Here is a 25,137-nt window from a genome sequence, read left to right on the forward strand (position 1 = left end):
CCTCTGCGCGCTGCCTCGGGACACCCCAAAAAGCGGAGTTTATCATTCTGGATTCAGCGTTGTCCATCTCCACTCTGTGCCACAAACTCACGTTCAGCTTCACTGCTGCTCCATTCATGGGCTCCTTCTGAAGGTTAAAAAAATAGCTATGCTCCTTCATTCGTGCTCCATGCCTGTAGTCGTGTAGCCTGCTGCTCCTGCCACTCCTCCAGTTCTGGAAAATTTGGCACCTGCTGGTACCTGTGCCCTTTCTCAACCTTTTTCAATTTAAAAACCGAGTTGTGCAGACAAAACAGTTAACATGGTAAGGGCCTTAAAACAACTTACCAAAGTTCAGACCTGCACAACTAAATTGCTGCCATTAAAGTGGCCATATGAGGAAGGTATAATGCCTCTGGTGGACCTGGTTTAAAGGGACGGTTGCTAAGCAGCCCTGGAAAAGGCTGTGGAAAAACACATCTTGAATGGACTATTGATTTCATATAATAAATCACTTGAAAGCTGAGATATTCTTTCACTAATTAATGGATTTAGAGACAGAGTTACGTGGTCAAGCCCCTGATGACACAGCCCTCATAAAAAGAGTCTAACCCCTAATGGAAGAGAGATTTTGAGAAATGTTTGTTAACAGAATGCATGTAGGTGAGCAACCAGCTCCCCTCCCAAAGAAAACAACTCTCAGTCAAGCATGTTTGTATTTTATAATCCTTAAATCTCCACTGAAGCTATTTCCAAATAAGTAAAAAGGATTTATGTCACCTCTTTGTTGTCTGTTCTCCCTTAACTCTTTGAACATCCCGGTTGCATGTACAGGTTTTCCCTGCATTACTGTGATTCCCATGCAACTGCGGATGTTGAGAAGAACTAGAACTAATCTAATAGTACATTTTTTAACAAATTTATTTTAGTAACACGCTAATGTATTTCAGCGAGATGGCCCATGTTTAAGTCTCCTGTACTATACTTTTTGGGGAAAATTGGAGAAAATCTTTGTCTGTTTTAGAGAAATGGCTAGCAAGAAGGGTGAAATTTATACTTTTCTTCTGAATAAGGAACACAGATTTTACAATACTGCTGTCTGCACTGCGTCAGGGAAAATTTAAGAAGTATGCAACCTAAAAGCTCCTCTGCACAGAGTTAATTACCATCAAAATAAAATATCAGCAGTAGAATATAACATATTTTTTTTAATCTCCTGAAAATGTCTGTCAAACTAAAACAGCAATGAAAATTACAGACAAATATTTATTAATATATTTATGATTTTCCCCCCAACCATTTTGATTTTTTGATCATATTTACTAGAGAACACCTATAACATTGCTCATAGGAGATCTAGTAAGTGAAATAGTCACAGTAACATTTTCCAGAAATGCTTCCTTGATACCAGAGAGAGATCAGAAAATTAAGTATGAAAATATGACCTCATGATTTTTAGGGAATCCCTAAATATAGAACTAAATTTATGATACGGTGAACATTCTTATTTGCTCAACTCAATTTATTTTTTTTTAATTGTGAAAGCAGAGTTTTGATAATAGCTATAAAGATAGATATTTTCCTACTATATAGATAAAGCTGGATTAATATTAACAGATGGCATGCAACCCTGTGACTCAAAGCCCTGCCTGCAATGAAAACGTCCCAATGCCTACTACAGCAAAAGTAAAACTAAACTGTCATAACACCCGTATGAACCACCCAAGCTATTGCAAACCTGCGTGGTGTGACTGCCAACATCTCTCTTTCCCAAACAGCACGCTGTAGGTAGCCTGAGCAGTTCCTTGCTCTGGTAGTAATTTCCAGTAGTAAGCAATAACTGGATTAAAAGGTAAACAAACTGAATTATGTGAGTTACCATCTTGATGTATAAAATAGCATGCACTTTGTCACGTGAAATGCTGTTAGCACTGTATCTGGTAAAACAGACAATGCCTGTGAGCAGAATTAAAGAGATGAAAGTACAGCCGGGTGCAGATGGCACGGCACAGCGCGGGCAATGAGGCATTGGTGGGGGCACCGCGGGAAGGTCCTCTATGGATCAGTTGCAATCAGGCAAGTGCGGCGTACGTGCTTTCTGTTTGTGCTATCATTGAAATGGTGCGGAGTGACCCGACAGAAAATTGTTCTGAAGTGGGAGCAGATGCATTGAGCTGTCAGGGGCAGAGCCATGACGAGACACCGTGGCGCCAGGGACACACCTTCATGTCTCCTCTATCGCTCTCCCTGGCTGAGGGGACCCCCCTCCTTCCCTTCCCGGGGCAGCTTTGTGACTCGGGAATATTTTTCTCCATATGATGATGTCCCCGGCCATGCCCTCGGGAGGAACTGCTTATTGTGCAGATACCAGCAGGGCTGGGTGCCATGCAAGCGGTGGTGGAAGGGAGTGAAGCTGGTGCCACCGTCTCATACAGCCTGGGTGAAGCAGAAATAATGGGAATATCATATCCCACTCTGCTGTCTCCCACAAATCTCTGCCTGGATTTAAAGACCTTCCACCAGTGGTGAAACCCATCAGCATCTGTGGGACCAGCTGCACAGGCCGGTGGCAATGAAGAGCAGCATGTGCTGCAAATAGTGAGAGAAACTCCGCAAGACCTTCAGCACCTTGTACTGTACTGAGCTTCACTGCATCTCTTTCAACAAGCTCCAAAGTCAAACACGGTCCACTTCCCTCTTGTATCACGCCATCCTGTAAAGGCAATTCCTATCCAAATATTGGGTATTCTCATCTATACAATCCATCGATAAAATCGATTGTTTTGGGGTAACCACAGACAGTATCAACTCTAGTAACTAATCTCAACTCCAGTTTTCTTCACTCTCCCAGTATTTTTGGGGTCTGTGTCAATGTATTATTTCCCTTTTTTATTACTGGCATGTAAGTCACCAGCCTCAAGATTAATGATGTCTTTCTCTCACTTTTTTTTCTTCCCATTTACCAACTTCTCATTTTCATAATATTGTAAGAAAAAAAATTAGCCTGGTACCCAGATTCACAGCAGTGTCAGAACTAGAAGGATTTCTGTTGTGTGTGCACTTTTATTTTTGGAGAGGAGGAAAGTAAGAAGACAAATAATGGCAAATATGAGGATGGCGCCTCAAGGAAGGCTCCATATTCCTGTGTCTGGGAGAAACTTTGTGACTCTAATGGCATGACTTGGGTGCCAAAGCATTGCTCTGTCTCTGCCATCCATAGCAGCCAGGCTCTGTCATCCTTCACTGCCTGTAATGAAAAGGGCAGCAATAAAGAACATTTTCCATGAGAAGGGACCTTCCCCCACCTCCTCGTGCCTCAGCACTTTCCCACCCAAAGTCTCCCTTCCCCTCTTGTGGCAAAATGAAAACCCTCAGCCTCAGTTCACGATTCCCAAACACCTGCGGGGCTGTCGTACAGTGATCCGGTTCCCTGCTCTACCGCCTGTTGCTGCTGTGACTATTGAATGGGGATATGAATCCCAGCATAGAAGGGGATTATGAGGTGATATTAGAGAAAAGGGTCGCTGGGACAGTATATAAATAACCATACTTCCAATAGCCTTGGCCAGCTTGCTCTTGGCAATGCTTTTTCACTGACATTATTGAAGATAATTCTCAGTCCAGTGCAATATCCTGAAGGCACAGGTCAGATAACTGGAGAGGATTTGTAACGCTGCTCTTAGGAGAGCAGGTATTGACACTTTCATAACCGTATTTTTCAGAAAGCCTTTCTTCATCTGCAGGAAAGGTCATAAAATGAGACATGCAAGTACAACTACAGATCTTACGATTTCAGACTGAATTAAATTAATAATTCACAGTCTGATTTGCATGTGAGAGATAATGCTATCTCCTTCACCTGAGGGTTAGACTTCTCTTCATATGGGTGGTCTTTTGACAGGGACCAGGTGATTCAGGAATGACAGAGCATTTTCTTTTAGTATTTTTTTTCATATAAAGGAAATGTCCTCAGAATTGGCAATATTTATCTGTTTCTCTTATTTCAGGGAATCTAATATAACAAATAAAAGGACCTATGAAGATATCACATGCAGCCATAGGGTTAGATGGTAAACATGCTGTTTTGGTGTTCAAACGTGTTCTCCTGGCTGACTTGAAGATAAAGAAAAAGAGTTTTATTAGTGTCATGTTTTTAAATTTGTCATTAAAACCATAGGCTTAGCACCTTGTTTTCAGGTTCTGGGGGTAAATGACAGCTACAGATATTCAGCTAATTGATTCTGAGCTTTAACTGTAACTCACTACAGAAAGAGTAGCCACTGGTTACTTTTTGCCATTTGGGGAAAAACGGGAGAAATCTTACTGCCTGCTTTTGTTTTATTTGAAATCAAGACAGACATGCTTTGTTATACAGGCACGCAGAACCGTGTGCTATAAAGATTTTATGAGTTTGAGCTTTGGAATACTGTCTTACTCACAAGTGGTGAAGTCACGAGCACATCGTGGCTGAGATTTTATTCTTTCAGAAATACAGAAAACCGGTGTTCAGCAGTATCTGATGGAATACCAGCCATGCTGAAATTCATGGCAAATCCCCACTGCCTTCAGGAACAGGATTTTGCCAATCACATGTTCAATATTGGCAACGCATACTCACACATACATAAACACACAGGTGTAAATATATTATTAGTTCGATATTTATATACCATATATGAGAATATATGTATGAACACTCATATATGTTTATACAGTGTGTTCTTTTAACTCTAAATTAACAGAATTTAACTCTTAATTGGTGGGAACAGAATGTTATCTTTCATATAGAAAGGGCAGAAGCACCCTTCTTGTATTTGGTAATGGCAACATAACTACGTACATATATATGTATATATGTATACATATATATAAATGTATATACATATATAAAGTCACTTTACTAAAAAATATATGCATATACACATCCATATGTATATACATGCACACGTATTTGGATACATTTATATACATATACATACACATATAGTCTCTAGATACGTATATCTGAAAGCAATTTATCTAGAGACTTATCTACAGACTATATATGTATGTACCTATATGTATGTATAGGCGTGTACATAGCCATATAGCGTGTGTTAACGCTTTAGATATTGGTTTCTATAAATGTATATGTGCGTGTATTCTGTGACTGCATACAAATCTCTTCTAGTAATTGAACGGGACGCACCCCGCCTCTGCCTCTGCCTCTGCCTCTGCAGGCACCGGGGGTAGGATTGCCGCGGGGTGCCTGAACGCCCCGTCACGCCGAGGCACCGCAGGCCGGTGGCAGGCTGGCCCGCACCCAGCCCGAGCACCTGTAGGTCCGGCCCCCGCCCGGGCGCTCCCGCGGCGTCTGACAGCGGCCGCCCGGGCCCGGGGGGCGGCGAGGGCGGCGGCCGGCCGGCCGGCCGCGGCGGGGCCAGCCCGCGGCTTTGCCCCGCGGGGGGCGGCCCCGGGGGCGGCCCGGAGGGAGCGGGGCGCCGCGGCCGGCCGGCGGCGCCGGGCCGGGACTCGCCCAGTCACCGGGGAGGAGGCGGAGCCGGCGGGGCCGCGGCGGCGGCAGGTGCCCGCGGCGGCGGGATGGTGGCGGCGGCCGGCGCGGGGCCGTAGGGCAGCGGCGCGCCGGGCCGGGAGCGGGGACGCCATGGGCAGCCGCGGCGGCCCCCCGCGCCCTGCCGCGCCTCTGCTGCCGGTGCTGGTGCCGGTGCTGGCGGTGCTGGCGGCCGGGGCGGCGGAGGCGCGGGCCACCTCGGAAAGCCAGCTGCCCGGCGCCTCGGCGATGGGCACCGGCACCCCGCCGAGCCCCAGCGGCACCGCCTTCGAGGAGACGCGGCTCCACGTCTTCACGCTGGACTACCCCCACGTGCAAATCCCCTTCGAGATCACCCTCTGGATCCTGCTGGCCTCTCTCGCCAAGATCGGTGAGCGGGGCCGTCGGGCGACTCTCCCTCCCTCCCTCTGCCCTCCCGGGCCGCCCGCCCCCCGGGGCCCGCCGCGGGCAGCCGGGCTGGGGCGGTCCGTGCCCGGCGGCGAGGGGCGCGGGAGCGGGGGCGGCCGGAGGCTGATGCTCCTTGGCGGGGCGGGATGCCCGGGCGTGATTTGCCTGGCAGAAGCTGGGGTTTTCTCGGTTAGGAAAGGTGTGGAGGAGAAAAAGAGATGACTCCGGCCCTCTGCAGCAACGCGAAAACCCCGGGCTGTCAGGGCTGTAAACCCAGAGTTCACTCAGTGTGCGACTGACTTTTCCTTGATCGCCCGACTGTCATTTGAGCGCTTCCTTCTTTTTCTTAAAATAACGCCGGGTATAATGACAGTTTCAGAACAGAACAACGGATCGATGGAAAGTAAATATTAATGAGGGCAGAGTAAGCCTCCTAGTTGTACTTTCCCACCATTCACTTAAGTCCCGAGAAAGACAAAAAAGACAGCGCCGAATGAGTAAGAAAGGCCACCTCTTCCCTCATGTGGAAAATATTTGTATTGCATAGTTTCACTGTGTTTTGTGCAGCTTATAAATAATGTTTTTAATTAGCTTTCCATGTCCCAAACAGAAAAATGAGTACAGCGTAATAATCTGAAGAAAATCAGGTAAAGGTGTACTATAGAGAGCTATTTACAAATCAGTAAATCTCTGCAAAGGACGAACTTTTCTATCTTCTTAACTAGAAGATAAGGTAAGGAATAAAGTCGTGGGAACAAAAAAACCAAAGTTTACTCATACTCGTTTGATTCAGAAGTCTTGATTTTGCAGCTCAGATTTCAATAAACACTATGATTATACTCATTTTGATAAAACTTAAAACTTTGACTTCTGCTTGGGACATTTAAATAGACTGTGTCACATTCTGGTTAGTGATGGGGTAATTAGGATTCTGCAAACCCAAAAATTTGTACTGACCTCCTGCCACGGCTAGCGTTGTCGTTGGGGGCCTTGTCCTCTACCTGAGCAACTTGTGATGGCTTCATTATTTCCTGCAGAAATACTGTATGTTGCATCCATTAAGGATGCACGTGTCTCGATGCATGTTTCTTAATGCATTAAAGATGCAGGCTTAGTCTTGAGTATGTATTTAGGGGTTTGCAGAATCAGGAGAGAGTTCAAATATGATACACTCAGGTATATCATGAACTATAATAGCCGGAAAATACGGAGTTTGGTAAAGAACTTATCTCAGCTAGTCGAGTATTGTAAAATTGTTCTGGCTTCTGAGTTTAGGTACAGCAAGAGCTCTTCTATAAGCTAAGACTAGTGAAAAAGTTGCTGTTTTATTAAAGATGACAGGGAAGCCATTTGAAATGTAAACACACATACATACACAATGATACATAATTTCTGTAGGACTGCACGTTCTGACTATCATTATATTTTGCTAGTAGATAGGCATCTAAAAAGTAAAAAAAAAGGTGACAACTAATTTTCTAAGCTCACTGCAGTACAGTAAACAGGCAAAATGCACAGATGAGGAAAAATGCATGTAATTTTAAAATCCCTTCAGTTATACCAAATGAAAGCTAGAGTGGCTAATCTAGGGCATTACCTCTGCTGTTATAAGTGTGTGTGTGCTAAGCAATAAGGGACGGATCCAGGAGAGGCCCTAGGTGTGGCAGCGCTCAGCTTCACCACACCTATCTGCAGGCACCCCGACTCTGGGACTGGAATTAGGAACATCCAGTTCTTGCTCCTGGAGCTCCATCTGTACTTCCTTATCCAGCGAGTGCATCGGGTAAACCTTCCCAGGACAGACTCCCACCCCTCCTAAGTCACATTCCCATAGTGTCAATTTTTCACTTGCTTGCTCCTTCTTTTATATTGATGGTAGCCCAAATGGGCAGAGTTCTCCAACCACTGAGATGCAGAAATGTTGGCTCTGCCACGTCCTACTGTGTTAGTAAGAGTGGGCCATGTGTCTCAGTTCGTAGAGATGGAGAGGGGTTTTCCATCCCGTCTCACTGCCTGCAGCCCCGAGAGCAGCCCTGTGAGCAGGGAGTCTCTCCGGAGCATTCCTCTCCCCAGCATTTCCTGCCAGGCAGCACGGGCATCTCGCCCCTGTCCTGCCAGGCAGTGTGAAATCCGCCTCTAGACTCACGTACTGCCCAGGAAGCTTCGGTGCTTAATCTGGCATCACAAATTCCTTTCTGGGGCTAGGCGCTGACTGCTTACGGTTGGCACTGCCGAGTAGCAAACCTTTATGAACGGAGCTCTAAGGTCCTTTCAGCTAGAAGGGGCTCAGAAGATGGGGTTGCATTTAATAACAGCTCTCACAGCGTGTGAAGGATGCCAAAGACAACTGTATCACAGCACCTGCTTATTGCCCAACTGGAGCCTTTTTGAACAAATGTGATTTTGCAGAAATGCAGTTTCACTGGAGCTGAAATGTTCCAGCATTTGCTAATTTTTATAGGGGATTTACCTGGAAGGTTTCTCAGATCCTGGCTGTGATTGTGCCATTGTAGGCTAAGTTTAGAGGGAGCAAGACAGACAGCATGAGAAAGGAAAACCTGAAGTGGTCAAGTTGTCAGCCTGAACGTTTTGACAAGGTACATTTTCACAAAGACATTAGAAACATGTTGCTTTTTATTCCAGCATAGAACAAGGGCACATTTAGAAATCTAAGAATTTGCCTTGAACGGCATTATTGTGTTCTGGCTACCTCTACTTACGTGTTATCCTGTGTGGTGATACCATATATGAGGTATGTTACTAACATGCTGATGGACTCCACCAGTATATTAGGTGGGACCCAGTGCACCCAAAGTATGCTGCAGTCTCTGATCAGTAAGACTAGTCTACTTACTTACCTTTCATTTTTGCTTAATTCCTATGCTACTGAACTTACAAAATGTTGTCTAACCCATCCAGATTCCTATTACTCCTACGTTTAATCACAAATGCATGATTAGAAGTCCTTCTTCTGGGAACTGAGCTGATACCCTTCCAACATGTTTCTCCTGAAAAAGGGTTTAAGCAGTTCAGAGGGCCCTTGGAAAACTCATGTATAATCAAAAGTACACATCTCAGTGGCATTTCCAGCATCAGAGTGCACTGGATTTCACCCAAGAAGTAGGAAACCAGGACTCTTAAGGACTGAACTTGCACTTTAGGCAAGTGTCCTAATGCCCAGTGGCCTGAGGGTAAACATCTTCTGTGCTGTTCAGGCTGGGTCACTGCGTGGTCAGGAGCCCGAGAACAGGGTCAGAGGAGGAGAAAGTAGCTGTGTCTGGGGTTCAGCAAAAAAGTCCAAGTATTCATGTACTGCGAGGGATCTGCTCCCAGGGTGCTCCTGACCACGTGGCTGTGGATCCGTCGGAGCAGGGCACCTGAGCCTGACTCCCTGCACTGGATCCTAAATCCTAGTTATCTGCCCTTAGATGCGGAACCACAGCCTGTTCCTGATCACCTTTGAATGCCTTTCATGGAAGTAGGCAGTCTTTTAGGAGTTTTGATGCAGTTTACATGGATGAAAAGCATATTTAACTTATTGGCAGCCTTTCCATTACCTTTAAGGATGAGGTAGAGTCCCAAAAGCTCTGAGAGAGTATGAACTTTCCAAAGAGTCACTTGTAAAGAAGGAAAGCAAAACATTTTTGCTTTTATATTCACAACAGACATTTCATTGCCATTGCATTACAACTGGTTGGGATGGTTTTTTGTTTTCACTAAAAGCTGCATTTACAAAAATTCCCTCCTCTTCAATTTTTTTTGAGAAAATTATTTAAGATACTTTTGAAGGGCTTAAAAAAACTTTTAGCAAAATCTGCTTACTCAGGGGAAACTTCAATCACTCTATTTTGGCATCCTGCCACTGCAGAAACTAAGAAAAACCGTAAAATGTTTATGTGGAAGTGGCTGAAAGCTGAAGAGTCAAGTCTCCAACTGCAAATTCTTGTGTTTCCAGGGTCATTACCTGTTCTGCCAATATAGGATATTGATGATTCTGGTTTTGAAGAACGACAGTGAATTTGGCAGTCCTTCTAATGAGTCACATAGTCTGTGTTTGTAAATATTAAAAAGCAATCTGTGCTTATCCAGAAAGGAAAAAAATACAGCCTGAGCTGCTTGCTTTAAAAAATAGATGTAATAGTTATAGAATACGTAAGTATAAAATCTGTAGATTAAAACAGCTTTCCCCTTGATCCTTCTTAACCATTTGTTTTTCCTAATAATAAGTTCAGGCTTTCTTTTACCTGGAAAAAAAATCTATAATGAAAAGAGAATTAATGAAATTGGTGTTACAAGATACAGAAGCCTGAAATTGGGAAACTGGATGTGAACTCTATCAAGCTTGCACTAGTTTAACTGTTTCGACTACAGGTGTGATTTTTACTGAAATAGTTTTACTGAAATAGACGCCCGTTATTACCACACCCAGTGTTTCCGTGCAACTCTCATTTAAAATAATTTAAATGCTTTTTAGTTAGGCAGGAATTGTGGGATCTTGTGGGTGTGGATAGTTGTCTATATAATTATATGGGCCAAATATAGATAAGGAGGAGCCTGGAAAAGATTGGCATCGCCAGGACCTGGAATGTGACCTTGGTGCATAAGGTTGATCGTTCCATTAGATTGGCCAGAGTTCCTTCAAAACTTTTCTCATTCATTACCAAAATCATCCTTAAAATAGTCAACTTCTAGAAGTAATGGGAATCTTTAAATCAAAACTGCATGGCTTGTAGAGTTTTAGTAGGCTATGGAACATTCAACCATTAAGTCCTCATTCAGAACTGGTTTTTATTCATTTTTTCAGTACTTTGAACAGGTTTTTATGAGAGATTCCTGAAACTACCACAATTCATATAATACAGAAGAAAGAACATAATAATACAGGCTACGGCTTATTGTCGCTTTATGGAAAACATGTTGGTTCTTGCGAAATTAATTTGAAGGCGCCATTAAAATAAAAAGAATAATTGTGTCTGTAAGTGCTTCCTCGTGGTCACTGGGGAAGTGACCATGGGTGACTGGGCACAGGTCACATGAGCTAGTTCCCCTCCCTAGCTCTGAAACTCTAAGAAACACCTAAAAATGAAGTTAATGTACTCCTTAAACTCCTTTGTGAAGCTGTGCATGGAGGAAGGGGTGGTTAGTATGATTCTTTTCTTTATCTAGATGTAATTTACCATACAAAAGTCTTTGGATTGTGTTTCTGGAGGATTCTACATTACAAAAAACCCCAACACTTTCACAAACTGAACTCTTGCACACAGTTGCTCCAGCCAGCCTAGCTATTAACTGGAACATCTCACTATTGAATTGACTCTCCACCAAAGTATCTGAATTAACCACCTTAGATGACAAATTTGTCTTGACCTGTTGTGGTGGTTCAGTTCAGTCTTTGCATTGAAAATGAAATTGCCCTCCGATTGCTGTTTGTTTGCTATAGAAACTAAGATAACAGAATCCAGAACAATCTTTCGGATTCTGTACAAATAACCATTTTACTTTCTTGTGTTTGACTTTCCTTTGAAGGCTTTCATCTCTATCACAAGTTGCCCTCAATAGTTCCTGAAAGCTGTCTCCTTATTCTGGTTGGATTGCTTCTTGGTGGGATTATTTTTGGAGCAGAGGAGAAGTCCCCACCTGTAATGAACAGTGATGTTTTTTTCTTGTATCTTTTACCACCCATTGTACTCGATGCTGGATATTTTATGCCAACTCGTCTCTTCTTTGAGAACTTTGGTACCATATTCTGGTATGCCGTGGTGGGCACGCTCTGGAATGCCATCGGCATTGGAATTTCTCTTTATGGAATTTGCCAGATCAGTGCATTTGGTTTGACTGATATCACATTGCTGCAGAATTTGCTCTTTGGCAGCCTCATTTCAGCTGTGGATCCTGTGGCGGTGTTAGCTGTTTTTGAAAACATTCATGTCAATGAGCAGCTTTACATCCTTGTGTTTGGAGAGTCTTTGCTGAATGATGCCATAACTGTGGTAAGTTACTTGATAAATGATTACTTGATAAAAACAATAAATGATTGTTTGCATGCCACTCTGTTATAGCTCTTTGTGTCTGGTTATTAGAGTTTGCTAAAAGATTGAAGCCAATGAGTGCTAATGTGTTTATGTAATTCTCTAAACTTTAGATTTAGAAACTATGGTAGTCTTACTACACCAGAGTAACATGTAATGGTAGTATATTTGCTTTAGGGATTTTACTACCTGATCTCTTTAGTTTCTGTATCTTTGAATTCTTCTGTAATTCTCTGATTACTTCTGTAATCTGAAACTGAAAGTTTTCCTCACCTGCAGAAATGTCATTGGACAGGAGAGGGAAAAGCACCAGTGTGGGGTGTCCCACCACGTTCACAGGGAGAATGGGAAAATCATTGAGGTACCAGAGGCACAGGACCCAGTTGATGCTGGCCTTTCGCATGTGCCCATCCAGTTGGAACTGCCCTGAGACCACCAATGTATTTCTCCCAGGCTACAGATGAGATAGGACAGCCATCTGGAGGCAGTAATTTCTAATCATTAACTAGCTGAACTGGGTTTGCAGTGCTGACCTGAGGACAGCAATCTGCAGATTCCATTAACACCCCCAGTGCCCTTCGTTTGTACCTGATGACACCATGTCTGGAACACTACTCCCATTTATCCATGCCTTACTTGAAATCCTGCCTGTACCAACTATGTCCTGGCATGCTTCCTGTTTTGTGAGCCATGGAGGTCCAGTTTTTCATATGCCAGAAGGATCAGAAAGATTAATGAACTGGGTCCGCACCTTGCCTGTCTCTATCACTGGCTTCTTATTCCTGTCCCATTCCAGAATTTGTCCTTTGTTTTCCCCTTTTCTAGGACTTTGCCTCACCTGCTTAACACATACGTATCTCATCATTTAATCTGAGCCTTGGTGCTGATCGTTTCTTGTGTGGCTGGGGGAGTACTGTCGTGGGTTTTTTTGCATTTACGCTTCATGCTTTACCTGATTCTGTTGCTATCCAGCCAGCTGAATCACATCCTCTCTTATGGGCTTGCCTTAAAGCCTAGCTTTTCTCACTAGCTTACCGCTGAAATTGCCTGCCATTACTATATCGGTACTTAAGCCAATCCTGAAAATAAGTGGGTGTAAATACTGAGTTTCAAAAGGCTTAGCAGTTCTGCCATGGCTGTGTCTGTCTCTATTCACTCTTAATGGCCAATCATGCAGTGGAATTATTTTCATACAACTTTTTTCTGGGGGAAAAAGGTCTCGGTTTATGTTAATGTAAAGCTTTTTTTGGTGGATTTTTCCAACCGAAATAACTTTTTCCAATCACAAAAACAATCGTCTTTCCACTGGAGCAGCAGTTAATCCAGCAACATTTTCTAGGAAAGCACTGCATCCTGATGATGGAAGTATTCATGTGTGCCATTGCCCAACGCAAAATTACTCCCAAACACCATTTTTATAGGCTCTGGCATGGCAATTTAATAACCGTGATGCATGGCTTTCCTGTAAGCGTCATTATTGCCTTCTTTGGAGGCAGTCCTTTCTCACGGTATGCCTGCCCAGATGCCCTAATGCAGGGGGAGATATACGCTGAGGAGTCTGCAGGGCCAGCCCAGCATACGCAGTCCATGCATATATTCATGAGGCAGTGAAAGGAATTTAGAGTACGTTCAGTCTTCTTTCCCAGCTATCACTTAAAGGTAGCACTTGGCAGGAGATCAAGTGGTTTCCACATGCTAAGCATTGGTCAGCTAATGGTTCCTTGTTAGGATTTTGCACACCTGAGATCATGTGATTTTACTTAAAACGTGACCCAGGCCGTCACACAGATCCCCCGTGGGGTGCCCTTAGAGGACCTTGCCTCCCCTGCCCATAGCGGTGCTGCCAGGCCAGCCCTCGCTGTGGTGCTGCCAGGGTTACACAGCTATCCGCTCAAAGGAGACAATGTTTTGTCAATGCTATCTCTTCCTCTGCCCTTGTTGTGTTACCAGGAGAGCTGATAAAACCAGCTAGCAGGCAGAGCTCAGTCCCTTCCAGCTTTCCTCAGCTGGAGCCCTCGAGTCCCACCTACCCTGGCAGGTCCCTCCGGTGGGACGCGGGGACGAAGCAGGAGGGGAGCTGAAGGCGGGCTGGCCATCTGCAGCCCCTGCCTAATTCCTGTGGCCACTGCAGTATCAAAAAACCCAGGGGCTACACAGACGGGCAGTACAGAATGGTGTGGCTTTAGTAAACATGCTTTCTAAATACTTTAAGACCTTCTTCCTGCTATCCCACTTGCACTGCCTGGCTGCTCCTAATAAAAGCTTTTATTAGGATAGCAGTGTCATTATGCTTTCCCTTTTCAGAAAATGTGTTACCACACCTTCATTTTAGATAGAAAGCGAAGTGTGCTGTCTCAGGAATCTCAGCTCTGCTGTGTTTCTCACACCGTCTTTCATGCCTGATAGTTTTTGCGATATGCCTGTGCATTTGGATGATCCTTTTTCCCCACTGATGGAATTTTGGAGCTTGAATTTGGCTGAGGACAATGTTTGCCAGTTGGCTTCTTGTTCAGAGTTGGTCCTTTAACGAAAGACTGGGTCAGCACAGTGATATTAAATGGCAAGATCACAGCTAAAGTTGAGTGTTAGCAGTCCAAATTCCAATTCTGGTCTTAAAATCACAAAGAAGGAGCCAGTGTCATTACAATAATATTATTCCCATGTTGGAAAACATTACAGCAGTGGTCTGTATTCCACCTCTACTGAAAACATTGTTTTAGAGTGCTTTAAAGTAATTTCAGAATTAAAAACTAATAACTGACAACTGATGAAAATAAGCAATTAGTGTCTAGGAAGAGCAGAGATAGTCTGAGACAAGATTAAAAAGTGATTGGTGACTAATATTCCTTGGTGTACCCTTCAGTGAGTTCAGCTGAGGGATATTGAGTTAATGCAAATCTTGAACTTGAAAAAAACCCCTGTTCTCATACTAAACACGTTACAAAATGTGATCAGAGTTGATGTTAACTCACCTGAAAGCTTAGAGAGAGCTGTAAAACCAAACTGCTGTAGAGTAAAAGGGAAGCGGACCTGATTTTGATCTCATCTACAGCAGTGTAAATAAAGAACAATAGGAACGAGATTAAAATTGTGTTCATGACATTCCATAGTCCCAGCTGCTGCTTCTACTACGTCTGTCTGGTTTTGATCTGAGGTACAAAGGAGAACATTGCTTTTCCGCTTGCAACTAACTTAACGGCAACGGACTTGAGATTTATGAGGATGTCTGTATGTGGAAACAACAGATTCCATTCTGTTTGCAGGGCGAATACTTTGCTATGAGGATGAGAAGATGTTATGGGAAGGCTGTTGCTTGAGTAGATCAAAATTATATGCTTCTCTACAAGCAGCTCTCAGTGGCCTTACTTGGAGACTTGCCTTATATATATTCATATAGTTACATTTTAAAATATAAAATAAGTCTATTTAAAACTCCAGTTAAAGAAAATAATCATCTTCCCTAATACATACCAAGGGAGTATTCTGCTAGGTCAAATTCTGTAGGTGTCTTGAAGATTAACACAACTCTGGGATAGTCCCAAGTTTCAACAAGTGACTCAGGGGATCTCCTCTCCTTGCAAACAACACAACAGTATTTTTTCTTCAGTCTGTGATTCATGGAGACTCCTGGGAGTCAGTGGACTGAGAGGTCCTTGTAAAGTGACCAACAAAGGCACACCTATTGTCAATAAGCTTAATTCTGGTGTACTTCTCTTCATGCAAATCCATAAGGTCCACAAATCAGCAAAACAGGTTGAAAACCAGTGGAGCCTATGACATTACTTTCCTGTCCTGCACAGGACATAGTAACAAGGAACAGGGCAAAAAAGCTGGGAATCTGCCTCAGAGCAACAAGATGAAGGGGTTTGTCAAGGTGAAAAAAGGATGCATCTCCCAGGTGGACGCATCCTGAGGACATCATTCTTATCAAATAAATAGTTCCTGCTCCTGCTCTTGGCCTGTTTATCGCTTTGTAATGAAAATCAGAAATTACTGGTGACTGTGCTAGGTTTGATTTAACCTTCTTTTTTTCATGCTTGCTCTGGAATACATTTTTTGTTTGTAATGAAAATTGGAAATTATGGGTGACCATGCTAGGTTTGATTTAACCTTTTTTCATGCTTACTCTGGAATATATTTTTTTCTTTTCTTTTTTTTTTCCAGTTCTTTCCTTTCACTTAGCCAAAAGGACCCATAATAGGCCATGTCTTTGCATTAGTCTGTAGTGAGAACTTTCACCTCCGTAAGACCTATCAGATTTTGGCCAAGAAGAGCTGTACAATTTACTTTCGTCATGTGAGAGAGACCAAGACTGCGAACATGACAAATCCCTCCCAGTCACTATTCAAACACCTACATTGTTGGCACTATGCAAGTACTGATAAAACATTGTTCTCTCAAATAGCATTTCTGATAGAGAAACCTGTTTGGTTTACTAAGACGTCCAGAAGGAAAGTGGAGGTTTAACTCCTGCGAACTGTCCAAGATGACTAGTCAGGTGTTTATTATGACCAAGGTGGCTTAGCCTGTGAACTCACTTTCCATTTCTGGCTTAGATCCTTTTTGTGATAGGAGTAGGTACCTATGACCAAGCTTAGCTCTGGACAAGGGGACTAAGTAGCCATCAGGGTTATCTCATGGCTGGGAGCGTACATGCAGCACCAGGCAAGGCTTAAATCTCCCAAGTAAGTCTGCAAATGGGGAGACCCTTTAAGGTTTCTTTAAGAGTAATTGATTCCATTGTTGTCTGTTTCATAGTAACTAAAATACGGGATATTAGAGAAATGTGAAGTTTACATTGTTCTGTTTCCTGTGTAAAACAAAAAGTCTCTCTGGCTAAGAAAATGCGATAATCCCAATGACCCAGTTTGTTTTGGAGGATGGCTATAAACTCTTCGAAAATTAAACTGAGCAAATACACGGTAATAGGTCTTTTACTGGGAATTAAATCCAAATCTCTAGAAATTATCTAAAGTTTGAGTTGTCTTTAAACCGCGGGATTCTTAGTGGTTAATATATCAAAGAAAGAGTGCTCCATGGATGTCATGTTTCTTGTAGTCCTTGGGTGGTCACTGTCCATTCCTTTTCCCTCCCCACCCCATGCCAGATGGATCTGTGGTCTAATTTGGTACTGCAGCTCTGGGTGTCTTATGTAGATCTAACACATTTGAAAATAACCTGATTTTTCACTGATTATGAAACTGTGTTTTTTCCTTCTTCTTTTTTATTTCTTTGATTCTGGGGAAAATCTGAAATGGCCATTTGTGGGAAAATTAGAAGCTCTGCAAATAAATGAATTTAAAGAAAGATTAGATAGATCTATCCTCCTGGCCTGCAGAATGGTATGGGTTAAGAAACTTGTCTCATTTGCAAAAATGAGAATAATGATATTTACCCTTCTTTGTACATCTCCCTGATACATATAGATGAAAAGTAATATGCCAGAGGTAAACAACAGCATATCTCAAAAGTGAGTTCAAGACAGATAGAGAAATTCAAAGTTCAGCACTGAAGCAGAGGATCATAATGACATGAAGGGAAATTAAGAACAGTTCAGAAACATAATGTGCTTTCTTTTTCTCATAGGTCCTGTACAATTTGTTCAAGTCTTTCTGCCAGATGCGCACAATTAAGGTTATTGACATATTCGCTGGGATTGCTAACTTCTTTATAGTGGGGATCGGTGGAGTATTGATTGGAATCCTTTTGGGATTTGTAGCAGCCTTTACCACCCGTTTCACCCATAAAATCCGAGTGATTGAGCCACTCTTTGTCTTCCTGTACAGTTACTTGTCATACATAACAGCTGAAATGTTTCATCTCTCGGGCATCATGGCGTAAGTACTCCAAACTTCAGTAATAATAGCACCCAAGTAAGAATGCCAAAGAAAATTGCAGAGAGGACCAGATTATTTTGCAAACTTTGCCATATGGCATCCTTCCACTGTGCATGGCAGCCATGCTGGCTTGAGGATTTCCGGCCTCTCCCCTCCTGCTTCCTTCAATCCCATTCTCTCGGCTTGCCACCACACCAGCTGTGTCACTAAAACTGTTCATGGTATCACACCATAAACCATATCTTTGAAATGTTCCAAGTTAGAAGTATTCCCTTGTATTTTGGGTGGGGTTATTTTTAACCCAGATCAGTTTGGTGACCTGTGTCCTCATGTGACCCTACAACTAGTCATAAGGGCATGGCTGAGGGGTGGCCCACAGGGATGTGGGGACAGCGGTGGCCGGGAGGGAGAGGGAGTGGTAGCTGGGAACTTCATGAACTGGCTTCACTGCCGATGCCAATAGATTGTGAAACTACGTCTTACGCTTACTCATGTGAGCAGCCAGTAGGTACCATTCAATGAAGACAATGTATATATCATTAAGACAAACTCGTGCTGGATTCCAAGCACAGTAAGGACTGGGTGAATGTAAAATTTACAGAATCTAGTCCTATGGTGATATATCCCTTTAGTATCTTGATACATGTGCCTGTGTGTAGCAATGCTCTCTGTATACATCATTATGTATGAAATAATATTGTTCTTCCCACTTCCAACAGATGATACAAATATTTTCACTTCTGTTTTTTCACTCCTGGGCTTCAGTAAAGAGAGAGCACAGCCTCTCGCTTGATGCTGTTTATACTGTAACAACCTCAACTTTAGAAAGAGCCTTTATGACATTTGATATACTTAAACGGTTCGCTCTGGTTCCAAGTAATATTTTTAAAGGCCGACCTTCTTTAATGACTTTGTATTGTTCTAGTGGCAAATATGAGTCATTCAGGCATTAGGAGCATAGCTTTTTATGAAAGCTCAGATGTTACTTCTGAGTATTGCTAATACTTGATAATACCTCATCTGATGATTATCTTTTAGGAAAGTGAAGATAGGTTTGATATCATAGTCATGCCAGTATAAGGTTTTCTGGGGCTGGGAAGCAATTTACATGGAAACATACAGCTGATGATTTCGGTACACAAAATAGAAATATGCCATGAAATGGGAGGCGTTAGTACTTTAATATAAGTAAAGAGCTAAAGATTGCATGGGTTTCTTTCTCTGATATGAGCCTAAATAAAGTAACGTATGCATCCACTTTGACCGAGTTCATAAATATGCCATCTCTTTCCCTAGCTTCTATTCATAGCATTTGTGTGGTTTCTAGTTTCCTCCACTTCTTAAGTCAGATGTCCTTGACATCCTATGATCAAATACTTAAAGGGCTTCTAAGCCAAAACCATGTGGCTAAACTGTACATGGAAAAAATTGTAGCTGTATGCATGAAAATACTGATTTGGGCATGCTGCATCCAGAATACAATGGAAAGGGCACAGCGGGTCTGCTGGTGGGTCAGTGGACCCACCGCATGCCGGTGCCGGCCACCAGCACACCAGGGATTCGATGGCACTACTGACCTGTCCCTTTCATTTGTAACAGCGGCCCCTGAGTGGGTGCAAAGCAGCAGGGGAAGCATGAAGTATTTCTTCCCTCCAACAGCACAACAGAAAATATGGTATCTTTAAAATGTCCTGTATGTATTTGGACTCTAAACGTATTTTGTAACAGCTGAGGGAGCTGGAAACATCAGTAACGCTCACAGGGAGCAGGAAGGGCTCTCTGCAGCCCTTAGCGTCTCAGCGATCATGAGACGTAGCGCATGCCCCCTCCCAGCAGTGCTGCTGAGGGCCTTATAGCCCCTGTAATCTCCACATCCCCTCGGAGTACATCTTCCCCCGTGCTTTTCACATTCTGCTGGGTTTTGAACTGCAGAGAGTATTTTGCTCTGTCTCACAGTGCAACATGCACCGGTATTGAGTTCCCTGTCATTTTCTGCAGCAAATGACTCATGGCAGGATTGCCTGGGTCTGACTTCAAAGTCAGCCCTCCTTTGAGCATGGAGTTGCACCAAATGACCTTGGAGTGTCCCTTACAACCCAGGTTGTTTATCCATTATATGCTTCTGTGGCCACTTATAGTTCAGCATATAGGGAATAATTGCCTGATCTCCCCTTTTTCACCCACATCCCCGTGAGTCTATTAAGCTATTGATTCCCACTTCCTTCATAACTGGGTTCTTAAAGATACTTAATGAGACCTTGCGGTTACGTGCCGTACCATACTTGAGGTGGAGGACATGAGCGGGGACGTACACTGTTATCAAATAAATAAGATGATACATACACAGAGTGCCTCATTTCTGTGCAAGTAGGAATTCACTAGCAGAGGAACAGAGGGGAATGAAAGGTGCTTGTCCCTCTTCTGATAAGTCTGTTCTGGCGACAAATGATTCTTGAAATGTCCATGTATAACTCCTGCACCAGGATACCAGGCTGAAATAGCAATGGGACTGAACCATGTCCCTGTGAGCTGCAGTGAGAAAGTCCTCTCCAGAAGGAGAGGAAGTTGCTTCTACTGTAATTAGAGCCAGGCTTGAATCAGGAGCATGGCTGTAAAACATACAGATGTGAATCTGAACTTTATTTGCTTGGTTCCATTTCTAATTATAATGCTGCATTTTCTGCTTACTAATTTCTCATAAAGGCTGTGAAGCAGCAGAACTATTAATATGTGTTTGTTTTTTTTTTTTTTTGCAACAGTGAGTTAGCAGGCTGAAAGGAACAAACATTGAAACTACTGTAAATTTAGTAGGTCAAGGAAACTTGAGGATTGAACCCAGTGGCCTAGTTTGTTGCAGTCATGACAGAAACTGCACTGTTTGTACAGGAGGACTTTTATTCTTCAGATGCACAGAAGATTGCAGGTTAATGGCAATTAACTGGTTTTTTCCCTCCTCTTCTTGACCAAGGCAACTACCTCAGGTCACAGAAGTGGAAGCCAAAAGTAATGTGTGGATAAGAAATGTAAAATAAAACACACCTAAGCTTTTGCTTAGATTATGGTGACAGTAAAGATTTAGTTTGGGAAGAGCATATTATAATAATGTACCTGAAATCTTACATATCTAAAGAAATGTGTTTTATATTCAATTCTAACACTATATTGTGATAGCATTTTCAACTTAAAGAGACTTCATCAGAAGTTTTTCTAATGTAGATAAATACTCTGAAGAGATACCAGATTCATAAAGTGAGCAGTGATTAGCTGTGGAATAGTACTTACCTGAAGAGTTATAGATATTGTACAGCACTATTTGTTATACTGGTGAACCAACTCATCAGTTAGTTGACACTAACTGAATGAATGCAAAATGTGACTGAAAATAATATTATATTTATGAGTGTTGTCCCTTTAAATTCTACTGGTTAAGCATAGTAGGTGTTTTAAGTTACAGCTTGCAAAGATCCTGATTAATCTGGTGACAGATTCTTATCAGACATCTATTTACAGTGTCTCCATTACCTCAGGATCCAAAAACAAACTGTGTCCAGAGCATGCTTCCCCACTCCCCAAGCTGCAGGGCTTTCCTAAATGACTATAATCATGAAAACTATTTATTTTGAGAGAGTAATAAATAGTACTGAGCGTTTTGTTCTGTCTTTGCTGCAGACCTGACAGCCCTAATGCTTCGGGCAGTAAGCTGCAGCTTTGAGACTCTGAAACGACTGCGGGTCTGGAAGTGGCTGTTTTGCAGCCTGCCCACTGCCTTCTTGCTGTATTGCATTTGCTGCCCCTGCAGTTGCCAGCTCCACTGTGTGTGCAGTCAGCTGGAGGTAGCTGGGATGCATCGGACTTGTTACACTTCTACAGATAAGCTGTGCGTGCACAGGAGAGCTGTCACGACCCGTGACATAACATGAGATATTTTTAGGTCTGTCAGTGTACCTTGTGGCGTGTGAAGCACTGGTTTGCCACTGAATATGAGAGTTCTGGAGGGTGAAAGTGTTAAGGAGATTTGAGACCCTTCTTCACATGCACTTTTGAGGTTGGTCACCAGAACTATGTGTAAACTGAAGAACCTGGGAATGTTTGACAGCTTCGGGGCGTGGATGTATGTCCTGGCCAAGTCATTGCTCCATGTCAGGACAAAAACCCTGCGTGGCCCAGATTGTTTCCCACTTGCTTCCTGAGATATGCAGGCACATACGTTTGTGGGATCTATGGTGAGATCTACGACAAGTCCCCCCAGTCTGGGCAATTGTAGGTTCAGAACAAGGAGTAGAGCTGTGAAGGACGTCCGCAGTCTGTATTGATAAAAATGCAGGACCTCTGTTGTCCCAACCACATGCTCAAACTAGAAACATTACCTAAACTACTGAGTGTTTCAGGGAGGAAGCTTGCATGCTCATGAAATCTGCTTCATTTCTTCTGTGGTGGATCCCGTGTAGCCATGATGAGCTCTCCTTACCAGACAGCATGCTACTCTTGGGCCACAGAGGATCTTTCTGTTCAAGACCATGGTGAAATTAGCTGACAATGAAGAGAGAGCTGACAATTATGTCAGTACGAATTGCAGATGAGGGGTCTGAGATAGTTTCAGTCAAGCTTTCCTTCTTCTTAATCTTGGAGTTTGCTTAGGGTTGGAGCTAGTTTTTGCATGGCAATTGCCATTTTGTATTGTGTTGACTAGATCTGCCTCTCTGTCACCAAGTGTAGGTGGACAAAAATGCAGGGTGAATGCCAGGATAGGTGAGCTGTTCTGCTAGCAAACCCTCTCCACCTGTATTTGTAAGCCACTACCTACCCCATTGAACTGCATCTGTCCCCACGTCAGACCCTCTTCTCTGGGTTTTATTCACCCTGGTATGCCTGCAGGGGCTGTGCGGCTTGACAGAGGCCAACGAAGTACACTGTGCCCTCTCCCAGTGTCCACGTGGCCTCCCAGATTCGTCCCTCAGAAGTAATGCTGCCCAGTCACTTTGGGGATGTGGATGTGTTGGAGTCAGAGATTTACAACTATGTTTCAGATCTTGGCCATTGTCCTCCAAAGCAGGCTATGCTGGGTCCGCATAAAAGAAGGAAACTTCTGGACAAAACTAACTTTAAGTAGGAGAAACGTGTTCAGACTCTGCCAGCAACTGCAGCCTCAGCTGCTGCTATAAGACACCCTCTTGTAATATGCTGAGAAAATTTCCTATGTGAAGGTCCTTTTGAACTTACTGCTGCTTCTGGGATTCTCCTTTCTACTTCGTAAATTTTTTTTGGTAGTCCCTTCTTTTAGAATAAAGAACCATTATGTGTGTTCATAATGTCAGTGAGCTTTTTCCGAGCTCTCCCTCAGTCTGCCTTTCAATTTACACTGACATTCAGGGACATTTGAGTTGTTCAGAGATGAGGCTCTTGGCTTAGAGGCAGGAGATGCTCAGCAGAAGACTTTCTACAGTGAGATCTCCGTGAGATGTGGGAGAGTCTTCTCTAGCTTTTTCCAAAGAGATGCTGGCAAACCAACCATCCACCTCCATGAGAGAGACAGTATGGAAATTTCAGTAGGAAGAGATATCCCCTATGTTGGCAAATAATTATATACTGAAAACCTGGTGAAACTGGGATAAATAACCATAGGACAAGTCCTCTTGGGCTGTATTCAGAAAGACAACATAAATACACATCTCTCTTTCTGTTTAGATTTAGTGTACATGGTTTGACTGAGAACCCATACGTGGGTATGTGTAATGCTTTTAACTGGGAAATCAGAGAAGACATGTTTTGGCCCTGGATAATAGAATCAGGAGTGACAGCTGTTTCACAATATGCATTGCCTTAGTTGCCCACCCTGATAATTATTAGGTAATTCATACTATGCTCCCCTACACTGAGGCATCACCTTGAGGTTATCCTTCAGCCATCTCTGCTAACTATTCTAAAACCTGTGAACTTTGTAGCTGAGTGGTCCTCAGCCATCCCTGCACCATGGGCAACCGTACTGAGCAAGTGATGTACAGCCAGTAATGGCATTCTTTGCTCCTCCTGCTGATTAAGAAACTCCGTTTACTAACACAGCCTCAGAGCACTTAGAGTAAGCCCTGTCTGTTCTCTCACATACCAGCTGAGATGCCCATTTCATTCATTTGTAGGTGCTTTAAATGTGCAACAGCACCAGCGTGATTTCTGGGGGTGTTTTGCTCCTATTCAGCCCTATGCACAGGCAAAGCAAGCAGTGGCCTAGAGTGGTGGAGGATGACAAGTTGTCTGTAGCCTTGGTGCTTACTTTACCTGGAAAGAGGAGCTGGCTCCTCACTGCCATTGAGGAGGGGAATGGTTTGGTGGGACAGCTGCTGGTGGGAAGGATGGGAAGCCCTGCCCCAAGACATGCAGTTGCCATCCTGTCTGATGTCCCTCAGCAGCAATAGGAGCAGCAATCCCTGTTTTCCAGGGCTACCCCTGCCTCTCCTCAACTTTGCCTCTTTCAAAACACAGAGTTTGAGTGATCCCTGCACAGATCATGTGGATTTAGTATGTGACAAAACTCCCCATATACTGATGTCTTCTCAGAAAACTCCCCACTGTAGAAAAAAAAAAATCTCATGCCCCAAACTGTAGGTTCACCAAATCTATAAATTTGAGATTGGTTATGGAATAAGTTATGCTTGGCATTTTAAAGGGAACTATGGAAAAGTGAATAATATTCTGTAGAAATAAGAGAGGCTAAAAAAACCAAACAAGCCAATGAAATACAGGATAATGTTTGCCTTTCAGGATTACAGCTTGTGCCATGACCATGAATAAATACGTGGAGGAAAATGTTTCCCAAAAATCCTATACGACAATAAAGTATTTCATGAAGATGCTGAGCAGTGTCAGTGAGACCTTAATCTTCATCTTCATGGGAGTGTCTACAGTTGGGAAGAACCATGAGTGGAACTGGGCCTTTGTTAGCTTCACCCTCCTTTTCTGTTTAATCTGGAGGGCACTGGGTAAGCATGTCTCAGATTATGTATCAGTAATCATTGCAAGTGAAACTTTTTACCTCTTCTTAAGTAGAAAATGCCAAAATTTAGACAGAGTCCCATCAGCTCGTAGAATGATCTTCTTATTTGTAACGTGTCCTAGATCTCAGGGTCAGCTTCCACCTTCCCCCAAAATGGAACCCAAAATCAGTTTGATCCTGATCTTGCCCATCTAAAGTCAGAGGCAGTCTGCTTGTTAATCAGAGTACATGTATTTAAGTAAACATTTATTTACAAATAAACAAATTTTTGTGTTCTGCAACACAAAAATAGGTTGTGGGGTTTTTTCATTTATTTATGTTTACTAGCTTTGTGATTTTCCCAGTCATTGGCATAAATAGCATCAA

At 43.1% G+C, this 25,137-nt stretch overlaps 1 protein-coding gene across 1 annotated transcript in view; it reads left to right on the forward strand.

Moving 5' to 3' along the window:
• Positions 1-5,324: 5,324 nt before the first annotated feature.
• The window catches only part of SLC9A2 (solute carrier family 9 member A2), a 33,384-nt gene continuing 13,571 nt past the window's right edge, over positions 5,325-25,137 (forward strand). Inside the window, exons 1-4 of the mRNA XM_075738740.1 lie at positions 5,325-5,900; positions 11,444-11,907; positions 17,533-17,783; positions 24,540-24,757. Of these exons, the coding sequence (XP_075594855.1) occupies positions 5,624-5,900; positions 11,444-11,907; positions 17,533-17,783; positions 24,540-24,757 (1,210 nt within the window). The 5' untranslated portion in view covers positions 5,325-5,623. The remainder of the gene's footprint in view (positions 5,901-11,443; positions 11,908-17,532; positions 17,784-24,539; positions 24,758-25,137) is intronic.

The sequence above is a fragment of the Balearica regulorum genome, chromosome 1, assembly GCF_011004875.1.
Source record: "Balearica regulorum gibbericeps isolate bBalReg1 chromosome 1, bBalReg1.pri, whole genome shotgun sequence".
Lineage (NCBI taxonomy): Eukaryota > Metazoa > Chordata > Aves > Gruiformes > Gruidae > Balearica > Balearica regulorum.